This window comes from Lates calcarifer, linkage group LG6, assembly GCF_001640805.2.
Source record: "Lates calcarifer isolate ASB-BC8 linkage group LG6, TLL_Latcal_v3, whole genome shotgun sequence".
Classification (NCBI taxonomy): domain Eukaryota; kingdom Metazoa; phylum Chordata; class Actinopteri; family Centropomidae; genus Lates; species Lates calcarifer.
This window is the reverse complement of record NC_066838.1, coordinates 725,886-743,029: the sequence shown is the minus strand read 5'-3', so window position 1 is coordinate 743,029 and position 17,144 is coordinate 725,886. Positions and strand designations below refer to the sequence as shown.

At 38.0% G+C, this 17,144-nt stretch overlaps 1 protein-coding gene across 3 annotated transcripts in view; it reads left to right on the top strand.

The window, feature by feature from the left end:
• Nucleotides 1–16,214, top strand: part of dennd2da (DENN/MADD domain containing 2Da) — a 31,200-nt gene extending 14,986 nt beyond the window's left edge. For all 3 annotated transcript variants that reach the window (XM_018701596.2, XM_018701595.2, XM_018701597.2), the window contains 13 exons: nucleotides 1,462–1,509; nucleotides 1,804–1,899; nucleotides 3,496–3,671; nucleotides 5,915–6,027; nucleotides 7,216–7,285; nucleotides 7,378–7,455; nucleotides 10,699–10,839; nucleotides 11,940–12,088; nucleotides 13,292–13,463; nucleotides 13,617–13,667; nucleotides 13,789–13,870; nucleotides 13,957–14,202; nucleotides 15,882–16,214. In XM_018701596.2, coding sequence (XP_018557112.1) covers nucleotides 1,462–1,509; nucleotides 1,804–1,899; nucleotides 3,496–3,671; nucleotides 5,915–6,027; nucleotides 7,216–7,285; nucleotides 7,378–7,455; nucleotides 10,699–10,839; nucleotides 11,940–12,088; nucleotides 13,292–13,463; nucleotides 13,617–13,667; nucleotides 13,789–13,870; nucleotides 13,957–14,202; nucleotides 15,882–15,949 — 1,490 coding nt within the window. In that variant the 3' untranslated portion in view covers nucleotides 15,950–16,214. The remainder of the gene's footprint in view (nucleotides 1–1,461; nucleotides 1,510–1,803; nucleotides 1,900–3,495; nucleotides 3,672–5,914; nucleotides 6,028–7,215; nucleotides 7,286–7,377; nucleotides 7,456–10,698; nucleotides 10,840–11,939; nucleotides 12,089–13,291; nucleotides 13,464–13,616; nucleotides 13,668–13,788; nucleotides 13,871–13,956; nucleotides 14,203–15,881) is intronic.
• The last annotated feature ends 930 nt before the right edge of the window (nucleotides 16,215–17,144 follow it).

Here is a 17,144-nt window from a genome sequence, read left to right as displayed (position 1 = left end):
ATAACGTTAACCAAAAATATCAGGGTTTCGTGATTACAGCTCTAAAATGAGTTATTTTGAAAAGCTTAGTAAGAAAAGCAACTTTTTTCCTCCACTGAACACAATCTATTTTATTTTTAAAAAACACAGAATATTTGGAACATTAGTTAACATGTATGCTAAGTTTTTTTTTTTTTTTTTTTTCCAAAATAAGTCCCTTAAGTGAGTCTAAACCTGCAGCTCAACAAGCTCAGAACATAAATACTTGAATAATTTTCTGTAAAAAACAAACAAACAAAAAACCCCACACAAAATAAAATTCTAACTGCTCCTAAGGGTTTTCTTCTGGTAGAGGTAATTCATGCTCCGATGTTCGACTGGTGTTTATTTCTTCTTTTAGCCACAGTGAAAAATGGAAACAAGTAAACATTCAAGTACAAACATATTATTGTTAAAAAAAACAGAAACTAGGAGCTGCCACTGTTTCTCAAAGTTGCCCTGATGCTCTTCACTGTTAGCGAGCTGCTGTGTGTGTCTTCTGAGCTAGCCTCCTGCAGTGCTTACTGCTCTCTTTTTCATTAGCAGTGTGAATACAGCGTACCCATTCATAGTTATTCACACAATTACCAATAGGGATAACTATTTCCTAAGAAACTAAGACACACCTGCAAAAATAGTTTTTACATTGATCCACAGATACATTTTCCCTTTTGCAGCAGCAGCCACACAGGGGATACAGGTAGCCTGAACAGAGCTGAGGTGTCGTGTTAATCCGCACTGCACACGACCCGAGGGACTCTTACACTCTCTATTTTTGACGAGTCATACAGTATAACAGAAAATATTAGCGGCTTGACTTTCAAACCGTGGTATACGTTGAAACCGGTAACCGGCTCATGCCTAGTCACATTGCATCTGATACATCCTGCACAATAGCCCGTTCTATTTTGCATTGTTTTCAGGCAGAATAGATCCTCAGATTCAGGCTGGGCCTTTAGTATCCTCACATTTACTTACTTTCACACTCACTGATTATCATGTCATGATCTTTATTACAACACAACAACGTTCATTCTTATTTTGCAATTCCCCAACCTTTTTGCTTAGTTCATTTATTTCCTTCTTGAACATTCCTGATAAGTTTCCATACAGAATCTCTCTCTTTCAGTAATTACTGCCATGCCTTCCATATTTTCACCAGGTTGATTGTGTTCCTCAGGTTGATTCTTAACCAGAGCTCCATTTGTTTAGCAGAGTTTCTTTGCCACAGTTTTTATATTCTTCTATATTTCTGCCATCTACTGATTCACTTCAATTTCTCTCAGGTTAAATTGAGTTGCAAGCAGTATTTAAGTTCATTTGTGGCAGGGCACAATTCTAGTAGAATGGTCAGCTATTGTAAATGTCCTGTCAATGAATCAGGAATGGAAAGAGGCAGTCTCAGAGATGTTATTTGACCAAACCTTTCACTGTGGTTTCTAGGTGAGCAGCCCAGAGTTAACCTCATCTCTGATGTCGCCGGGAAACACAGTAAGTACAGTCACTTTGGTCTAACAAGGGCTGTTTTCTCTATTATATACTCTTTTTTTTGAATGAAAAGATTTTTTTTCATGTCACCTTGTATAGTCAAATGTAGGTTTCATAATTGATGTATGTAATTTTACATCTCAGTCTTACAGTCTACATCAGTCTTAGAGGATTACCCCATCAAAACCCTGTCCTCTTTTGGCTGTGGAGGACGTTTAAAATATCAGGGGAACTGTGGGGAAGCTAATGATGTGTGAAGGTTTCAGTAAACAGTTACTGGTATTATTTTTCTAACAGGTGCCATCCCGTCAGGTGATGATGAAGGTGAACGACAAGGGGCCCTTAAGAGATTCAGCGCCATGTGGTCCTCTTTTCGCAGAGGCAAAAGAGATAGTGAGTATTACATTACATGTTTTTGAAAAACGTGGTGACATTTGGTCAAGTTGTTGGGTTACATGACTACTAGTAGAATTGCTGTTCTGAACAGATAGCAAGCAGACCTTTCAAATAGTGTTTGAAGCTGTGGTGATCAAATAGTGGGTGGTTTCCTTTACTTACATGGCTCCTTGTCTCTCTTATTCTCTTCATTGTGGTAAAGGCACAGGAACTACTGGTTAAAATAAGTTTTTGTTATATCTGGAGCAAAACTTTAAAACTGGCAGGGGCACTGTTCTGTAGTATGTTAAAATAACTAAAGGGAAGACACCTGGTACCTGATGACTGGTTGCATTTTATTTATTAATACTATGTAAGGGAGCATTAAAATAAATGCTCTGAGTAAAAGCTGTCATCTGCCAGTGAAAGGATGCTGGTACAGTACTGACTCAGACTGATATTACAGGAGTAATAATCACATCAACTCATGGCTTTACTTACTGAACTAATAAAACTGTAATAGGCCAAGATGAACTTGTAATGAAAAATAAAAGACGCAGAACAACAAGATTTTCTGGTCTGATGAAGAAACAGTACACCATCATTGGAATACACACATCTGCACATTTAAATTTTATGAAGAAACATGATGAATAAATATAGAGCCACTTGTGTTACTGTTATTTATGTTTTCACAATTAAGATTCTGCAGAAAGGATAACATAATTCATGTTAGAAAAGATCCAAGGCATGTTAAAAAGCCTCTATTCAGATGGCTCTAAAATTATTGATGCAGCACTGGCATTTTTTCTGGTGTATAAACCACTGTTTGACACTTAGGTTATTACAGATGTAATACAGTACAGTACAAACCACCAGAGTACACAAACTGCTCTATCAGTACAGCACCAGTTTTGAGAAGTGGGATGAACACAGTTAACTCATGGCAAAGTCAGTATTTTCAATTAACTAAAACTGTACTCTGAGTATTACTTCAGAGTTACTTCAAAAGAACAGGTTTTTCAGCTGGAACATATCATCTTTGCAAAAGCCAAACCCTTTGTTCAGCAAAATAACACAGGTCACCATAAGGTTTTTTAGGGGTTTCAGGGGTTTCAGCAGTAGGCCTAAAACATGCATGGATGCTAGACTTCTATCAAGGAAAGGTACAGGCTGGCAGTATACATATTCATATGTGTGTGTATATTCATGTGTGTCTGTACAAAAAAAAGATTTGTTTACATTTGGTATTACTCACCAAAATGCACTGTGTGTGTCCTTGAAGTCTAAAAATGTGGTGAGTGTATTCCCATCCATATATAACATTTGCAAACACATTTTTAAGGTATTTTAAATCCAGTATTGTTTACATCCATGTTTACTAGCTTGCAGTCTTCCTCTTCCCTTTGCTGGTATACTGTAGCATATCTTGGCATGTTACTGTCATTTGTTGATCAGTGGACTAGTGTGGCACCATTTTTAGCTCATCTCAGTTTGACCTGGCTCTGTCCTGTGCCCATGTGTCTCAATCCACCAAATTGTGTCCCTTTCCATCTGAACTGTAAAGGTAACCCTGTATTCTAAAGCACAATGTAATTCTACGTTTCTCTGTAGAAGTCAAAGACCCTGAGCCTTCAGAGCCACTGGGCACAGAAGCGGCAGACAACACATCCAGGCAGCATCGCTATGTCAGTGGTCAGTACTTCTTTGAGTATCTGGTGGTGGTCAGCCTCAAGAAAACCAAGGATGGCAGCAGCTATGAACCTCAGATCACCTACCAGTTTCCCAAGGTCAGTTTGATGGTAGAGCACAAAGGTATACCATTTACAGGTAGTCAGCCTAACAAAGTAAACCTGGTGTTTGTTGAGTGAGACATTACAGTTATGCGCTGTCCACTTGAAAAAGGCTGCAATATATTGCCCACAGTGGTGCTGGGTAATTGAAGTTGTAGTTTAAACCACTGTTACCGACCACAAACCTTACAGTAAAAAGTTTATTGTTTATTGCAGTTTAAAATCTCAGAGAAAAACTGTGATAAGCATCACGATATCAGTAGCTCATATGTTGGTAAAGGGACAACACACACATACATTATTTTTAACTAGCTCAATCTTTTCTGCCTTTGCACATGCTGCTGTACCACACTTGTGTATAACTATAGGCCATTGTGTGAGGGTAGGTGTCACCATTTCAACAGGACTTACCTGCATTAATTAAAGTGGATTTATTAGTTTGTGATAATTGAACAAAACCTTTTTGAACAAAATCTAATTGCCTATTTTCTTCTGACACTTAATGTTAATGTACATTGTGATTGATTGAATTTGTTGATATTGATAACATTTCAAGTACAATTTTTTTGTTGTGTATTTAGTATATTGTATGTATTATAATTTTGTAATATTTTATGTTCTGACTCGACAGTCTAGTCGAACGTTTAGGATCGATGCATTCACTATATGTATTCATTGTGATAGATCATATATGTACATGTGATGGAGCATTACCATTTAAGATATCATTGAAATATTAACTGCTCTGTGTACTAATCCAAGGATGAGAATGAAAATATATGAATCCAAAATGTATTTATTCTAACAATAAATGGTATAGAACATTCATTCTACCATTTTCTCTCTTTTTCTCTTCTTTCTCTCTCTCCTTCTCGACTCAACCTGGTATTCTGCAGCTTTATAATATGTATAGTGGAAACAGTGCAGACAAAGTTGGCATCTTGGTCACAGCTCAGTTATCTCTCTTACCGGCCTGTTGATGCTGTCAGTCTTTTAACTCGTCATAACACCGGTAGTTTCAGCTTTAGCTGTGTCCGTTCTCCATGACTAGCATACAGCTCTCACCTGACACCAGGAGCGGAGAGAACCAGAGCCACTCACACTGCCTGCATCACACTGTCACTCTGCTCTCTGTTTTCATCAAGTATCTAACTCCTCAGTTAGTTTTGTGGTTTGGTCACTTTAAGACAAGATGTGGTTGTAAAGTTTACAGCCTGTCACTCTGTTGCTCCTGCAGTGCTCTGTGTGTGAACTGTGAGGCAGCTGAAAAAAAAAAAAAGTATAGCGATGTCCACTGAGTTTCTGTTGTAACAATAAACGCAGCCTTTGCGGTTTGCAAATCACATTAGTTCAAATCGCAGTTGTGGTTCAATTTCAATAAATCCTTCAGCCCTCAACCGTCCATCTGTCCATCCATCATCCAATCATGAACACATCCTCAAAAAACATGTTATTGGCCTTGTGAATGTGATGTCTTAAGAATACTGGGACAGAATTTCTTCAAATTTGCCACAAACATTCACTCAAGACTAAAGTGACTGACTGATATTAATTTGGTGGTCAAAGGTCAAAGTCACTCTGACTGCACAAAACACATTTTTGGCCAGGGGAAACAAATCAATGTGTTAATACACTAGACTTTTTTACGGCCAATATCGCTGTTAATATTCAAGAATTACGGCCATAAGGAACAACTATCGGACATATAATTGAAATAGCTATACAATAGACTATATATAAAAAACAGTAAAGCACAAATGTCATGCTCCAATAAGACAAAACCGACACAGCTGCACTCCTTGAAGGAGGTCTGCTTTGCCATGGTGGAGTCGTGCTAAATGTAAATGATCTGAATACTTCTTCCACCACTTAAGGACAGACACTAACCCAAGCCCTTGTGCTCTGCTCGGTAAATGTTCTATTTTTGTCATTGGAGTCTGTTAGCAACAGCTGGTTACACTGTTCTTGTTCAATACTGCACTGACTGAAAATTTTCGTGCCTATCAATCACTTACATGGGAAAATAAGGCCCAGGCTCAAAAATACCAGATTTATTTTTTCATTTGTTTAGATATTTTATACATCACACAATATATATTTGGCATGTTTTCCACCAGACATTTTTCTGGTGTCATTTTCATCTTACCACAACACATGGTATTAGCTAACATTAGCATATGCTGGCTAATATAAACTTTGGCAGTGCATGAAATCATAGATTTGTGTGCATGTACTTTCAGAGGGATGTGATGGCGAGATTTCAGAAGGAGGAAGAAGAGAAGACGCTAAAGGCAATCACTCTCTTTTGTTTCCCAGAGGGCATCAACTGGGCTCCCTTGACAGAATACCACAGGTACAACTGCTTCTCTGGCAGATGTTTAATCACTCTGCAACCTTTATTCTTGTATTTATGCTTAATTGTATGGTTGTATGCAAAAGTGTGGGAACTAAAGCAAATGACATATTTAGTAAGTAATTCAACCTCTGCAGCAAACTGTAAAAATAAGACTTTCTTTAAATGGTAATACTGTACTTCATAACAACTTCCCCCTTTGGCAGATATTACATCTTGCTAACAACTTTTGTAGCAGCACTGTCTTTCTGTTTTTGATGAATTGATGTTTCTGTTGAATTTTCAGCCATTCTTCCTGCAGATCACTTCAAGTTGTGAGATATTTTTCGACTGTCCTGCACACAGTATGTTCAAGATCTACCCTAGATTTTCAGGGATGTTCAGGTCAGGGGGCTGTGGGGGCTGTTCCAGGGGGTCAGCCTGTGTAGCAGTTCATAGTGTATTTTGAGATCTGCTTTGGATCTTTGTCCTATTGTAACCTCTTTCACTTTCAGTCTCTTCATTGAATGTATAACAGTTATATCAAGACTTTGCTGGCATTTAATGGAATCCATTCTTCCGTGGTATTCTACATTCTTTTTTATCAAATGCTGCTCTTTTTTTTCTCCCAGCACAGCTTCGGCCATTGTGGCCATATAGCTTAGTTTGAACTTCATCCATCCACAGCACTTGTTTCAAAACCACTCAGACTTATCTTGTCTTAACCTCCACAGTTTGCCACAACAGCCATGTGTTAATGACATGTAGGATGGTAGAAATTTGAAGCTGGAAGTGCTTTGAACTCTTTTTATAGCCTCTTCTGCTTTGTAGACATCAGATGCGTTTGTTTTCAGATCCTCAGTCAGTTGCTTAGAGGAACCCATGGTTGTTGAGTGTTACCACAAAGTTTTAAGAGTCTCTTGAGCTGCCTTACAAGTCCCAATGAGTCAAATTAGGCCTCACAATTTAATGAAGTCCTCACTGTTTTGCAAATAGAAAGATGCCCCAACTTTAACCCTTAACTTTAAATAATAACAGTGCATTAACATTTGAAGAAAAGATTATTTTAATGTCTGTTTGTTGAAGGGGTTTTATTTACTTCTTTTCACCACAAAAATTAAAGCCATTTGCGTCTGGGACCTAAACTTTAGCATACAACTGTACATCAGTGTAAATCCATTGTTCTATGTTTTCCTCTTCTGTCTGCAGTGAGACCTTCTCCTTTGTTCTGACTGAGATTGATGGCAGCAGAAGAAATGGATACTGCAGGAGGTTACTGGTCAGTGCGCAGTCTGAAACTGTTTGTCATCATTTAGAAGTCATTTCCTATTGCTCATTAAATATTCTCTATTTTCACTACCCAACCTGCAGCCAGGAGGAAAAGGAGCTCGCCCACCTGAGGCGTACTGCATCATCAGCAGTCTGGCTTGTTTTGGCCTCTTCTCCAAGGTCAGTTCAACTTAACATTTAAAAAAAACTATCAAATTATTGATAGTGTCTTTCAGTTTATGTCTTGATGTGGATTAACTGTACTTACTAACATACAGAATAGTATTTTGTTAAGAACTGTCTGATATTGTAGCAAAATTTGTCCACTTCCTCTGAAACCCAGAGACTGATGAGGGGACAGCTGCTAGTGTCTTATCTGCTGTTCCTTTATTTTATCACCTAGTTCAGTCATTCCGACCAGTGAGTTTACTGCTCTTGCCCTCGATATGTACTTCACAGTTTCAGTACTTGACTAGTAATTGGCCACACTGTGGGTAGTAGAATTTTTGAAGCCTTTTTTTGATGTTACACAGACCCAGTTAAACATGGTAATAATATTTACTCTGCTGGCGGTGGAGGGGCAAATTTTCTTGAACATTACACCAACCCACTGAAGTTCATCACTGGCAAGTGAAAAGAGGTGGCTGGAGAAACTATATATCTGTCTACTCTTTCCTCAGGCAAACAGTATACCGTAGTTAAAGCTCCTCCACAAAGAATTTTAGCAAAAAAAATGTTATGAATTTCATATGAGAAAAATGCACACTAAATCCAAGACACAATTCTTTGTGTTCTATGAGTGAAAAAAACTCTTTCCTGTGCCTGTCTGTAGCCTTTATCTTGACAGCTTTTGTTTTTACAACGAGCTGAGCCTGTGCTGATAACTCATGTCATTCACTACATAACATATGAACTAGGTAGGCATAAACAACATTTAAAACCTATTTGGACTTTGTGTGGAAATACCTTTAATGTATCACTGATGAAGATTGCTTTGCAGAAATTGAGAGGAAAATGTCAGAAAAACAACAAACGGTACAGGATGTGGTGGCTCTGTTTTCTACCTTTTGTAAAGCACATAAACAGAAAGGAATTCTGGATTGAGAAGATAAGATAGGATAATGACAGGCACACAGAGAGAAAAAGAGACATAGCTGATAAAGAAGAGTACGGTGAATATATGATACAATGATACAAAATCTAACTTAATACTACATAACTCCGCTACTTAAAGTTTCGCTCTCTTCCTTCTCTGTCTCCTTCTTGCCTCAGGTGGGTGTCACCACTGTCTCCACTTCCTGTAACTATTTTTTCAAATTAAAAGCCCTCTGCAGAGTTGTTTATTTGCAAGCTCGTGACATTGCAGCAGCAGCAATAATTTTCCTGCCGGGCTGCTGACACTGTCAGCCAGTTTTAACTTGACTCCTGACAGATGACTTGAGTCATCGAATTTTCAGGGGCAGCCCTAGTTGATTGTAGCAGGAAGGACAGACCTTTAGTAGTGACCGTATAAAAAGCATTATCAGAACATTTTGTTAAAATGATCTGGTGCATTGAAGGTAAAACTAGACATTCCTTACATGCAGTTGAGCACCATAAGTCAGCTCTGCTCACTGCAGTAAACACTGACTGACTTGCTGGGTTGATGGTGGTGAAGCTACAGGTTGTCAAAGTTCATCTGGCACAGATATACAGTATACTGGACTGCATTGCAGTATGTCAGAGATTGCCTACCTGTTTCTAATTTACACTACTCACAATAAGTTAGGGATATTGTTATTTACATGAGTGCCCCAATATGTAAGGCACACTGTACACAGTGAGACCATTACATGGAAAACACAAAATGAGGTGTGTCTATCACCCCAATACAATTGCCTCCCTGCCTATACTGCTTAATCGTTGCAGTATAGATAATGAATGAATGAATGAATGATTTTTTTTTTTTCAAGAAAATCCACAACATGAACTGATAAACGTTCTGAAGTTGGTCTGTGATCATGTCAAAATAATGGTAATAATTAGTATCTTATATTTTTGACATCAGATTTATATTTAAATTTTTATCATTCCTTAGCCTTCATTGTTTTGTTTTTTCTATTGCTGGTGAGAATAAAACAATTCTGCACATTTTCTATTGTTTTTATCAGGTATTTAATGCTGTGCTATAATTGATAGAGTTGATTATTGAAACAGATATACTGTAGGTGTTACCTTTACAAAAAAGAAAATGGGAATGGCAGTAGGCAGAGACAGCTATAATTTGTAATTTACGTGGTCTTCCTGCAGGTCTGCAGCCCACGTTACAGTTTCTCAGTTGTAAAGATTTGCCAGTTTTCTTACTCTTGTGTGACAGTAAACTGAATATTTGGGTTTTAGACTCTTGGTTGGATAAAACCAAACACTGTGTCAGATCAAGTGCTCCATATTCACATTGCTTGAAGTTCACTTAACATAACAACTAACTTAACTCTCTGGCACCGGTCAGACCCCTCCTAATGAGTGAGAATCTAAACATCTAAAGTGCTGAAATCTTTTGCACAGTATTATATCAATAACGAGTACTACTCTGGTACTCTGGTACTTCCACTGACATATCTGAATTGAATAATATAGAATTCTATGTTCAGTATTAGTTTTGTGTGTAAGAGGAGCTCTGTGGTGGCTTAATATTAACAGAATAATAAGTGTGTCAAGGACGTCTTGCTCTGATGTCTAACTAGAAGGTTTTATGTTTGTTTAGTGGTGTGCGTCACACTCAAAGCTCAGTTGGAGCAAAGATTTGATGTGAGTAAATTATTCTCTGAAACCTCCCTTAGACTTTTATGTTGTCACGTAATATAATTGAAGTGAACAGATGATAATTATAATAGTAATATAACTGAAGTTATAAAGTTAACTGAATAAATAAAAGCCTGACAATGGTCAGCGCTATGTACGTAAGTTCAGAACTGCAGTCTGGCAATAAAGCATGTCCTGCCTGATATTATATCTCTTCTTCATCTTGAAAACATAAGCTAAAGTTGACTAACTTAGATGTTTACATGTATCTCTATTAGTAATTTTACAGATTGTTGTAATTCTGTGAAACCTCTGTGAAGCCTACCAGCAGGTTACAAGATGAAAGTGTTCTCAGCAGACTGATTTGTCTGTTACTGTACTGATGGAGCTGGTGGTGTTGAAAAGAATTTGCTGTACTTGTATAGTACTGTTAACTCCATCCCTCAAAGCTTTTTCACAGCCTTGTTTTATAAAAGATCTTTAATTTAAATCACGTCATCCCAGTGTGAGAGAATACCTATATCTTTATATAAGTCCTTTTTTCTGTTTTCATAAATTCAGAATTTCATAAAGAATGACTTGGATAATATTAGTTTTTATCAGTACTGTATCATGACTGTGTTTGCCTGTGTGTGTGTGTAGATATTTGATGAGGTGGAGAAGCGGCGGCAGATCTCCATGGCTATGATCTACCCATTCATGCAGAAGCTGCGGGAGGCCCCATTCCCTGCTCCGGGAAACACTGTGGAGATTAAGAGCTTCATTCCTGAGTCGGGCACTGAGGTCAGATCAAAACCCCTCCTTCTGTTCATGACAGCCCACAGAAGGTTTAATGATACACAGTCAAAAGTCTGTCTGTGTTTTTTTATGATACAGTAAACACCAGCAGATCCATTAATTTATTTTTTGTCTTGGTGGCAGTTGATGACTTGATGGGTTTAAATCAGGGTTTCTCTTAAAATATTCAGAAAAGCTTGATTTTACTGTTCAGTTTATAATAGTTTCATCAGAATACAAAGATTCAACCCAGACTGTGATAAACCATGGTCTTCCTTTAAATTTTGGCTTCAAAAATATTTCAAAAGTAGGTATGTCACAGATTTCAGCTGGGACTTCAGCCAAGCTGGAGGGAAGTATGACTACATTAAGTGACACAAGAGGAAAACAGTGAGCCAATTAACTGAAAGTTTTAACTGTTGCCTTCTTGTTAAGTTCCAAAGAACTATGGAGATGGAGTCCCCAGCTCCTCAGAATTGATGCATGAATGCAGAAGCTGCAGTGTCATTACTCCTCCTCCTCTATTTCTCTGAATGGCTGTGAGGTAGAATGTACAGGCTGAAAGAATAAGAAAATACTCACACAAACCTACACAGAGTGCAACCCAGTGACATGTGAAATCCTCAAGGTGGGTGTGTTTGTGTAGAGTTGTGTCTGAACCTGTCATGCATTACCCAAGCTTTATGTCAGAGCAGAAACCAAACACTTCTCCCATCAGGCCACATGCCATGTTTCAACAGCTCTCAGTCATCTCAGGTATTCACTGATTCTGGCCATTGTTTGTGCTACAGTACAGTGCTCCTGTGACTAGCCCTCTTGGTGAGAGAAGAACAAAGACATGGTTCCCTAACTATGTAAAGACTCATTCATGATGGTAGCAAGGGTGCTGCTCTAATTATGTGCAATAATATAAAGTGGAAGGAATAAATCACGAAAGGCTCTAAAACTAACTAACTAATCTCATTCTGCCTTACTAAACAAGGCCATAGTGCCTTCAGAATCAGATAGCACTGTAGTAAGAGCTGAAAGTCAGTGACTTGTCAGTGAAGTGATGACATGCAGGTATCACTGTTGGCATATTTGTGACAGTGGTCACTTTCCACTAGATCATCAGTCTGACCCGTCCACTGGATTCCTGGCTGGAACACGTCAACTTCGCCACACTTTTCAACTGCCTGAAAGATGAGGATGTGTTGAAGGTGTTTGCTGCCGCTGTCTTGGAGAGACGGATCATCTTCATCGCTGATGAACTGGGGTATTGCACACTGACCTGTACACTCACATACAAAAGATGCCATGGAGACATACAAGCTTATTCAATAAAAGACGTACAGAAGTACAGCACTTTTGAGCATCCTTATGAAAACTAATATTTGATTTGTCTTTTTATAAATAACATCAATGTTGGCATTAAAAGAAATGATCATAAGGTGGTCCCCAAACATTTGGACTGCTGGACTGTCGTGATTGGTTCCTGAACAGAAAATTAATTGGCAAGAATTTTGATAAGTGATTTTGATTTGAATTGATGTCATCCATCAGTCACAAATGTTTCAGTTGGCACTTTCTCCATTTTATATGATTGCAAACTGAATATCTTTGGGTTTTTGTCTGTTGGTTGGACAAAACATGGCACTTGAAAATTATGTAGACATGCATCATTATTTTCTGATTGAAAATCAATTAATCAAATGTTAAAAAAAAAAAACAGATTAATCAAAATAATCATTAGTTGATTATTAGATCCTCAGTGGTCACTTTCCCAGTATTGTTGCATGAGTTGTTTTGAGATCATCTTTGCGAATCACTTGGGACTGATGTGGAAACAGATACTTGACTTTTGCTGATTACTGCACACCATTATCTTTATTTTGTTTCCATATATCCGCAGCAATGATAGCTGAGAGAAAACCATAGCTTTCCCTGTCCTGCTGACATAAATAAAGAAGAAAAACTGATGATTTGTACAGCATTTGCAGATCAATTTCATGATAAGATTTTATCCTCAATAAAGTCAATCAACTGTAACAATGAATTATTGCACAGGACCTTTAGAAATGAACTGAAGTTGGGTAATGTGCCTGTATGATTAATATTTGTTCACCTAGCTGCACCTCTAACATCATACTCATACTTCCTTTACCCTTTCTTTAGGAAAGAATTAGGCTTTTATTTTAAAGGCTGATATTACAGAGGGGTCTTTATGTAATTTTCTCTGTTTTCTGTTGAGTGCAAACTCATTTCCTCCATGTTTGAAACTCAGTGTTTTTGTTTATGTTTCTTATCAAAAGCCTCTCAGCACATAAAGAGTGTAATCCCTCATTCTCCTTGAAGGTCTTTATATTTAACAAATCTATGCAGTTAGTATAATGTGTGAAGGGAAGAAGTTAAATGATTTTATACAATCGAACCTGGACAGTTTGTTTATAATCAGCTCTGATGTCATGTCTCTCTGCAGTACGTTATCCCAAGTCATTCATGCAGTAGCAGCCCTCCTTTATCCCTTCACCTGGCAGCACACCTTCATCTCCATTGTTCCGGAAATCCTGATCGATGTGGTGATGGCACCCACCCCCTACCTGCTGGGAGTCCAAAAACGCCTGCTGGACCTGGTCACTGACCAGAGTGATGTGAGTTATTACTGAGAACACAACAGAGCATCACAAAAGCAACCATAACGTTGTTTGTACAAAGGCAGGGTTTGTGTGTTTGAATGATATTACTAGTGAATTCATGTTAGAATGACCTCTCTACTCTGCCCCTTTCTTCTTTCTGTAACACAGCTGCTGGTGGTTGACTTGTCTGAGGAGAAAACGGAGACCTTCATTGTTTCAGTAAGTGTTTTATCAACAACAATGTAGTTACTTTTTTGGTTATCAATTATAAATTCACAGGAAGCAGCCATTTTGTCAAAAGGTAGATATTTGTGTAAAATATTAAATCCTCCTTTTCCAGATTGGTGATGAAGACTCTATTCTGCCCCCGAAGCTCAAAACTGAAATACTAGAGGCACTATGTACAAGACAACAAACATCAAGTGAGTAAATTGCAACAAAAATCAGCCCGTTAGAAACAGAAACATAGTTACATCATCACAAATGTTTTCTGTCCTTTTTTTTTCAGCGGTGGAAGAGCTTAACCGGGTGGTGTCAGAAGCCTTCCTGCATTTCTTTGTGAAAACAGTTGGCCATTACGCCTCGTATGTGAAATACAGTCATGCTGGAGAGCGTGGGGTGTTTGAAAAGAGAAGCTTCTACAAGGCCATTGAATCCAAGACCACGCGGCACTTTGTCAAGAAGTTCATCCAGACGCAGATGTTTGACCTGTTTATCCAGGAGGTGGAGCAGCAGCAGCCTGGACCACAGCAAGGTGAGGACTGTGAAGACATCACACATACACTCAGAACACTCCAACTTCAAAATGATTATGGTGATCTAGGTCCAGAGGCTTGTGTAGTACAAGTTTAGAGGAGGCTTGTACTATTCCTTCACTATGGCTTTGCTACACCCAACAACTGCAGTCACACTGAACAGTCATTCGATGGTGGTTTCTTACTCAGTAAGTCTATGCAGGTTCTCTCTGTCTAGCTATGAAAGTGTTCTTATGAAAGGGGCGGTGTTTGCAGCGTATGACCAGTTGCAAACATGGACAAGTCTGCCGCCAGCAGAGCAGCATATTTTACAAACTATAATATTAGACAAATATGAATAAGTTAAACACACAGTCCAAGCTAAAAGCAAGACTGTTGCAACCACCAAATGCAGGAAGAACAACAAAAAAATAGCTGACTGTGAATGAGTAAGTTAATAGACTTGTAATATCCCTGCCCTATCATTTGGGCCAGAGTAGATCTGACTGTAATTACGTTTGTGTATTCCATTAAATGAATGTGTTGCTACTAATGTCATCATTCTTAACTTGGGCCTTACTCTTTCAGCTGCAACCTCAGAGGTGTCAAATGCACTAAATAAAAGATAAATATGAAAATAAAACATAATTCAAAGCAGATTAGTAATTTTTTTTTTCATATGCATAGTACAAGGCTTTAGTGCTTCAACCAGTCTCTGTGGTTTAAAGACATTGGTACACAAACGTACAATGAAATGAACTGACATTGCTGACAGGAGGGAGCCCTCCTACACAGGAGTATACTCCTGCTGAGGAGCTGGCCTTCTGCAATAATGACGGCTGCTCATATAAAAACCAGCAGGTTTAAGCTCGAGGGGTTTGCTGGTCTCTTAAAACTCTTGTCCCTCTCAAAATCCACGCACCAAGCTCCAGCTGATCTTCTATGAATGGTAATGGAATTTCAATAACCAATGACAGCCCAGGTGTGTAAGGGGTTCTTATTTTCTCTCAGCTCTAACTAACATGAGATGCTCTTAATAATGTTGATTTTGTGCAGTTTTTTAAAAAGTGTAATGATAAAAGTCCAGACATTCTCTTCTTCCTATTATGGGAAAGATTTCATGGTTAGCATTGTAGCATCTGATTTCATTAATTCTGGTATAAGGAAATTATGCTAAAAGCCAGAGCTGGAGGATTGGAGGAGTATTTCTCTTTTGAGCTGCTTATTTTTTCAAACTCAAGACTAAAACATTAATATTAAACCAAAATCATGTGTGCCCCTCTTTAACTAACCGTTCCTACAGCCACATGGGCTGAGTGGGCCATACTTCTCCTAGTTACGAGATCTTTATCTCATATAAGATCTTATCATTTTGAGACTAGGTCATCAATTTTTTTCCTTTTGGTGAATATTAACACTACTAAAAGTCACTGCTCTTTGTTTACATTCAATAACTACAGCTGGAATGTGTACAGTTCCTTATTTTAAAAACGTTAAACAATCTATGTCCACACAAAAAAACGCAGCAATAAATCAACTCAACCTTATTATTAATTATGTTGTTGTTTATGAAATTGTGTATCACATTCAGAACCATTCATATTTAATTTCCTAAATTACTGAGTCTTGAAACTTGAGCTCCTGTTGGAATAACTTTTTTACAGTGCACTGCCTCATGCTCCTGTCCTCTGTTCTGCAGGAATATTTCACAAAAAGATCCTTGAATACCAAGAGAAGAAGAAAAGGGACAAGACAAAGAAACACTAGTTCTCAGTGGGGACCCTGGGTGTATATAAAGGAGTACAGAGGAAAGATGTGAATGTTGTACTGTGTGTTTCATTTCCTGTGTCAGTTTGGTTTTAAATATGTATGTAACAATGTGTGAATTACTGTATGGTTATCATGCTGCTACTCTGTGAAACACTGGCAGAATTTCAGATTCAGTTCCGCGTGTTAGTCCTTGGCCTGTGGCCAAAGTGTGTCGCTGATGAGCAGAAAATCATTTCAATAAAGATTAGTTTTTTGAAGTCAAGGCACCTGCAGTTTCAGATTTTTAGGCCAACTATACTCCAGTGGTTGGTAATCTGTTATCTTTGTTGGTTTATGCATGTTGATATATCTGATGATTATTCTCTTTCATTCTTTTTTCACTCTGTTTCTAATTTGTGTTTGACTTGACTGACAAGTAACTAAAATCTTCTTATACCCAAAGGTATACTGTATAAGTAGCCTAATTTCCTGTGACGTGTTGATTATATATCGTTAAATACATTCTGATACAATTACAAAATTAAGCACAATCATACATGTCTCAGTGCATGCTAGATTTGGTTTGTTTTTGAGTGTACTGATAATGGTCACTAATCTCACAAGCACGGTCAGATTAAGATGTGAGGGACCCAGGCACGAAGAGGCTGCTTCACTACGTAAATGCTGTGCTTTGTCTTTGGGACTGATGTGGTCCCACAAGTCATTTCCGTCACTGTGCACCATCACCAGAAATGTCATCTATGGTGTCCATAACGTGCAAAGCATCGGTATATAATGAGCGGCAGTGGTATATGTCAGTATTGTGTCAATGAGAGGTCGAGCAGTGTGACATACCGTTTTAAGAGCCATAAGATGGTAAAACGGCAGCGGAAGACAAAAGTCCATATTTACGAGATGATACAGACTAATTGGACAGGATATAAGAATCATCAGGTTTTTAAGATTTCTAAAACACGTGGCTCACGTTAACGCTGATTTTAACTCACTGAAGAATGAAAACATTATTTTGTTTGGTGTAAAGTTCAAATGCTTTTTAAAATAACAGCTCGGAAATACAGTTATATTGATATTAAAGCTCATATTCATTTGATAGATAATAATAATAATATCAATCACATTAACTCATTTAATATCACCCACGGTTTCAAAAGACGAGGTTAGGCAAATTAAATCAGGCACTGCTCTTCAGCCA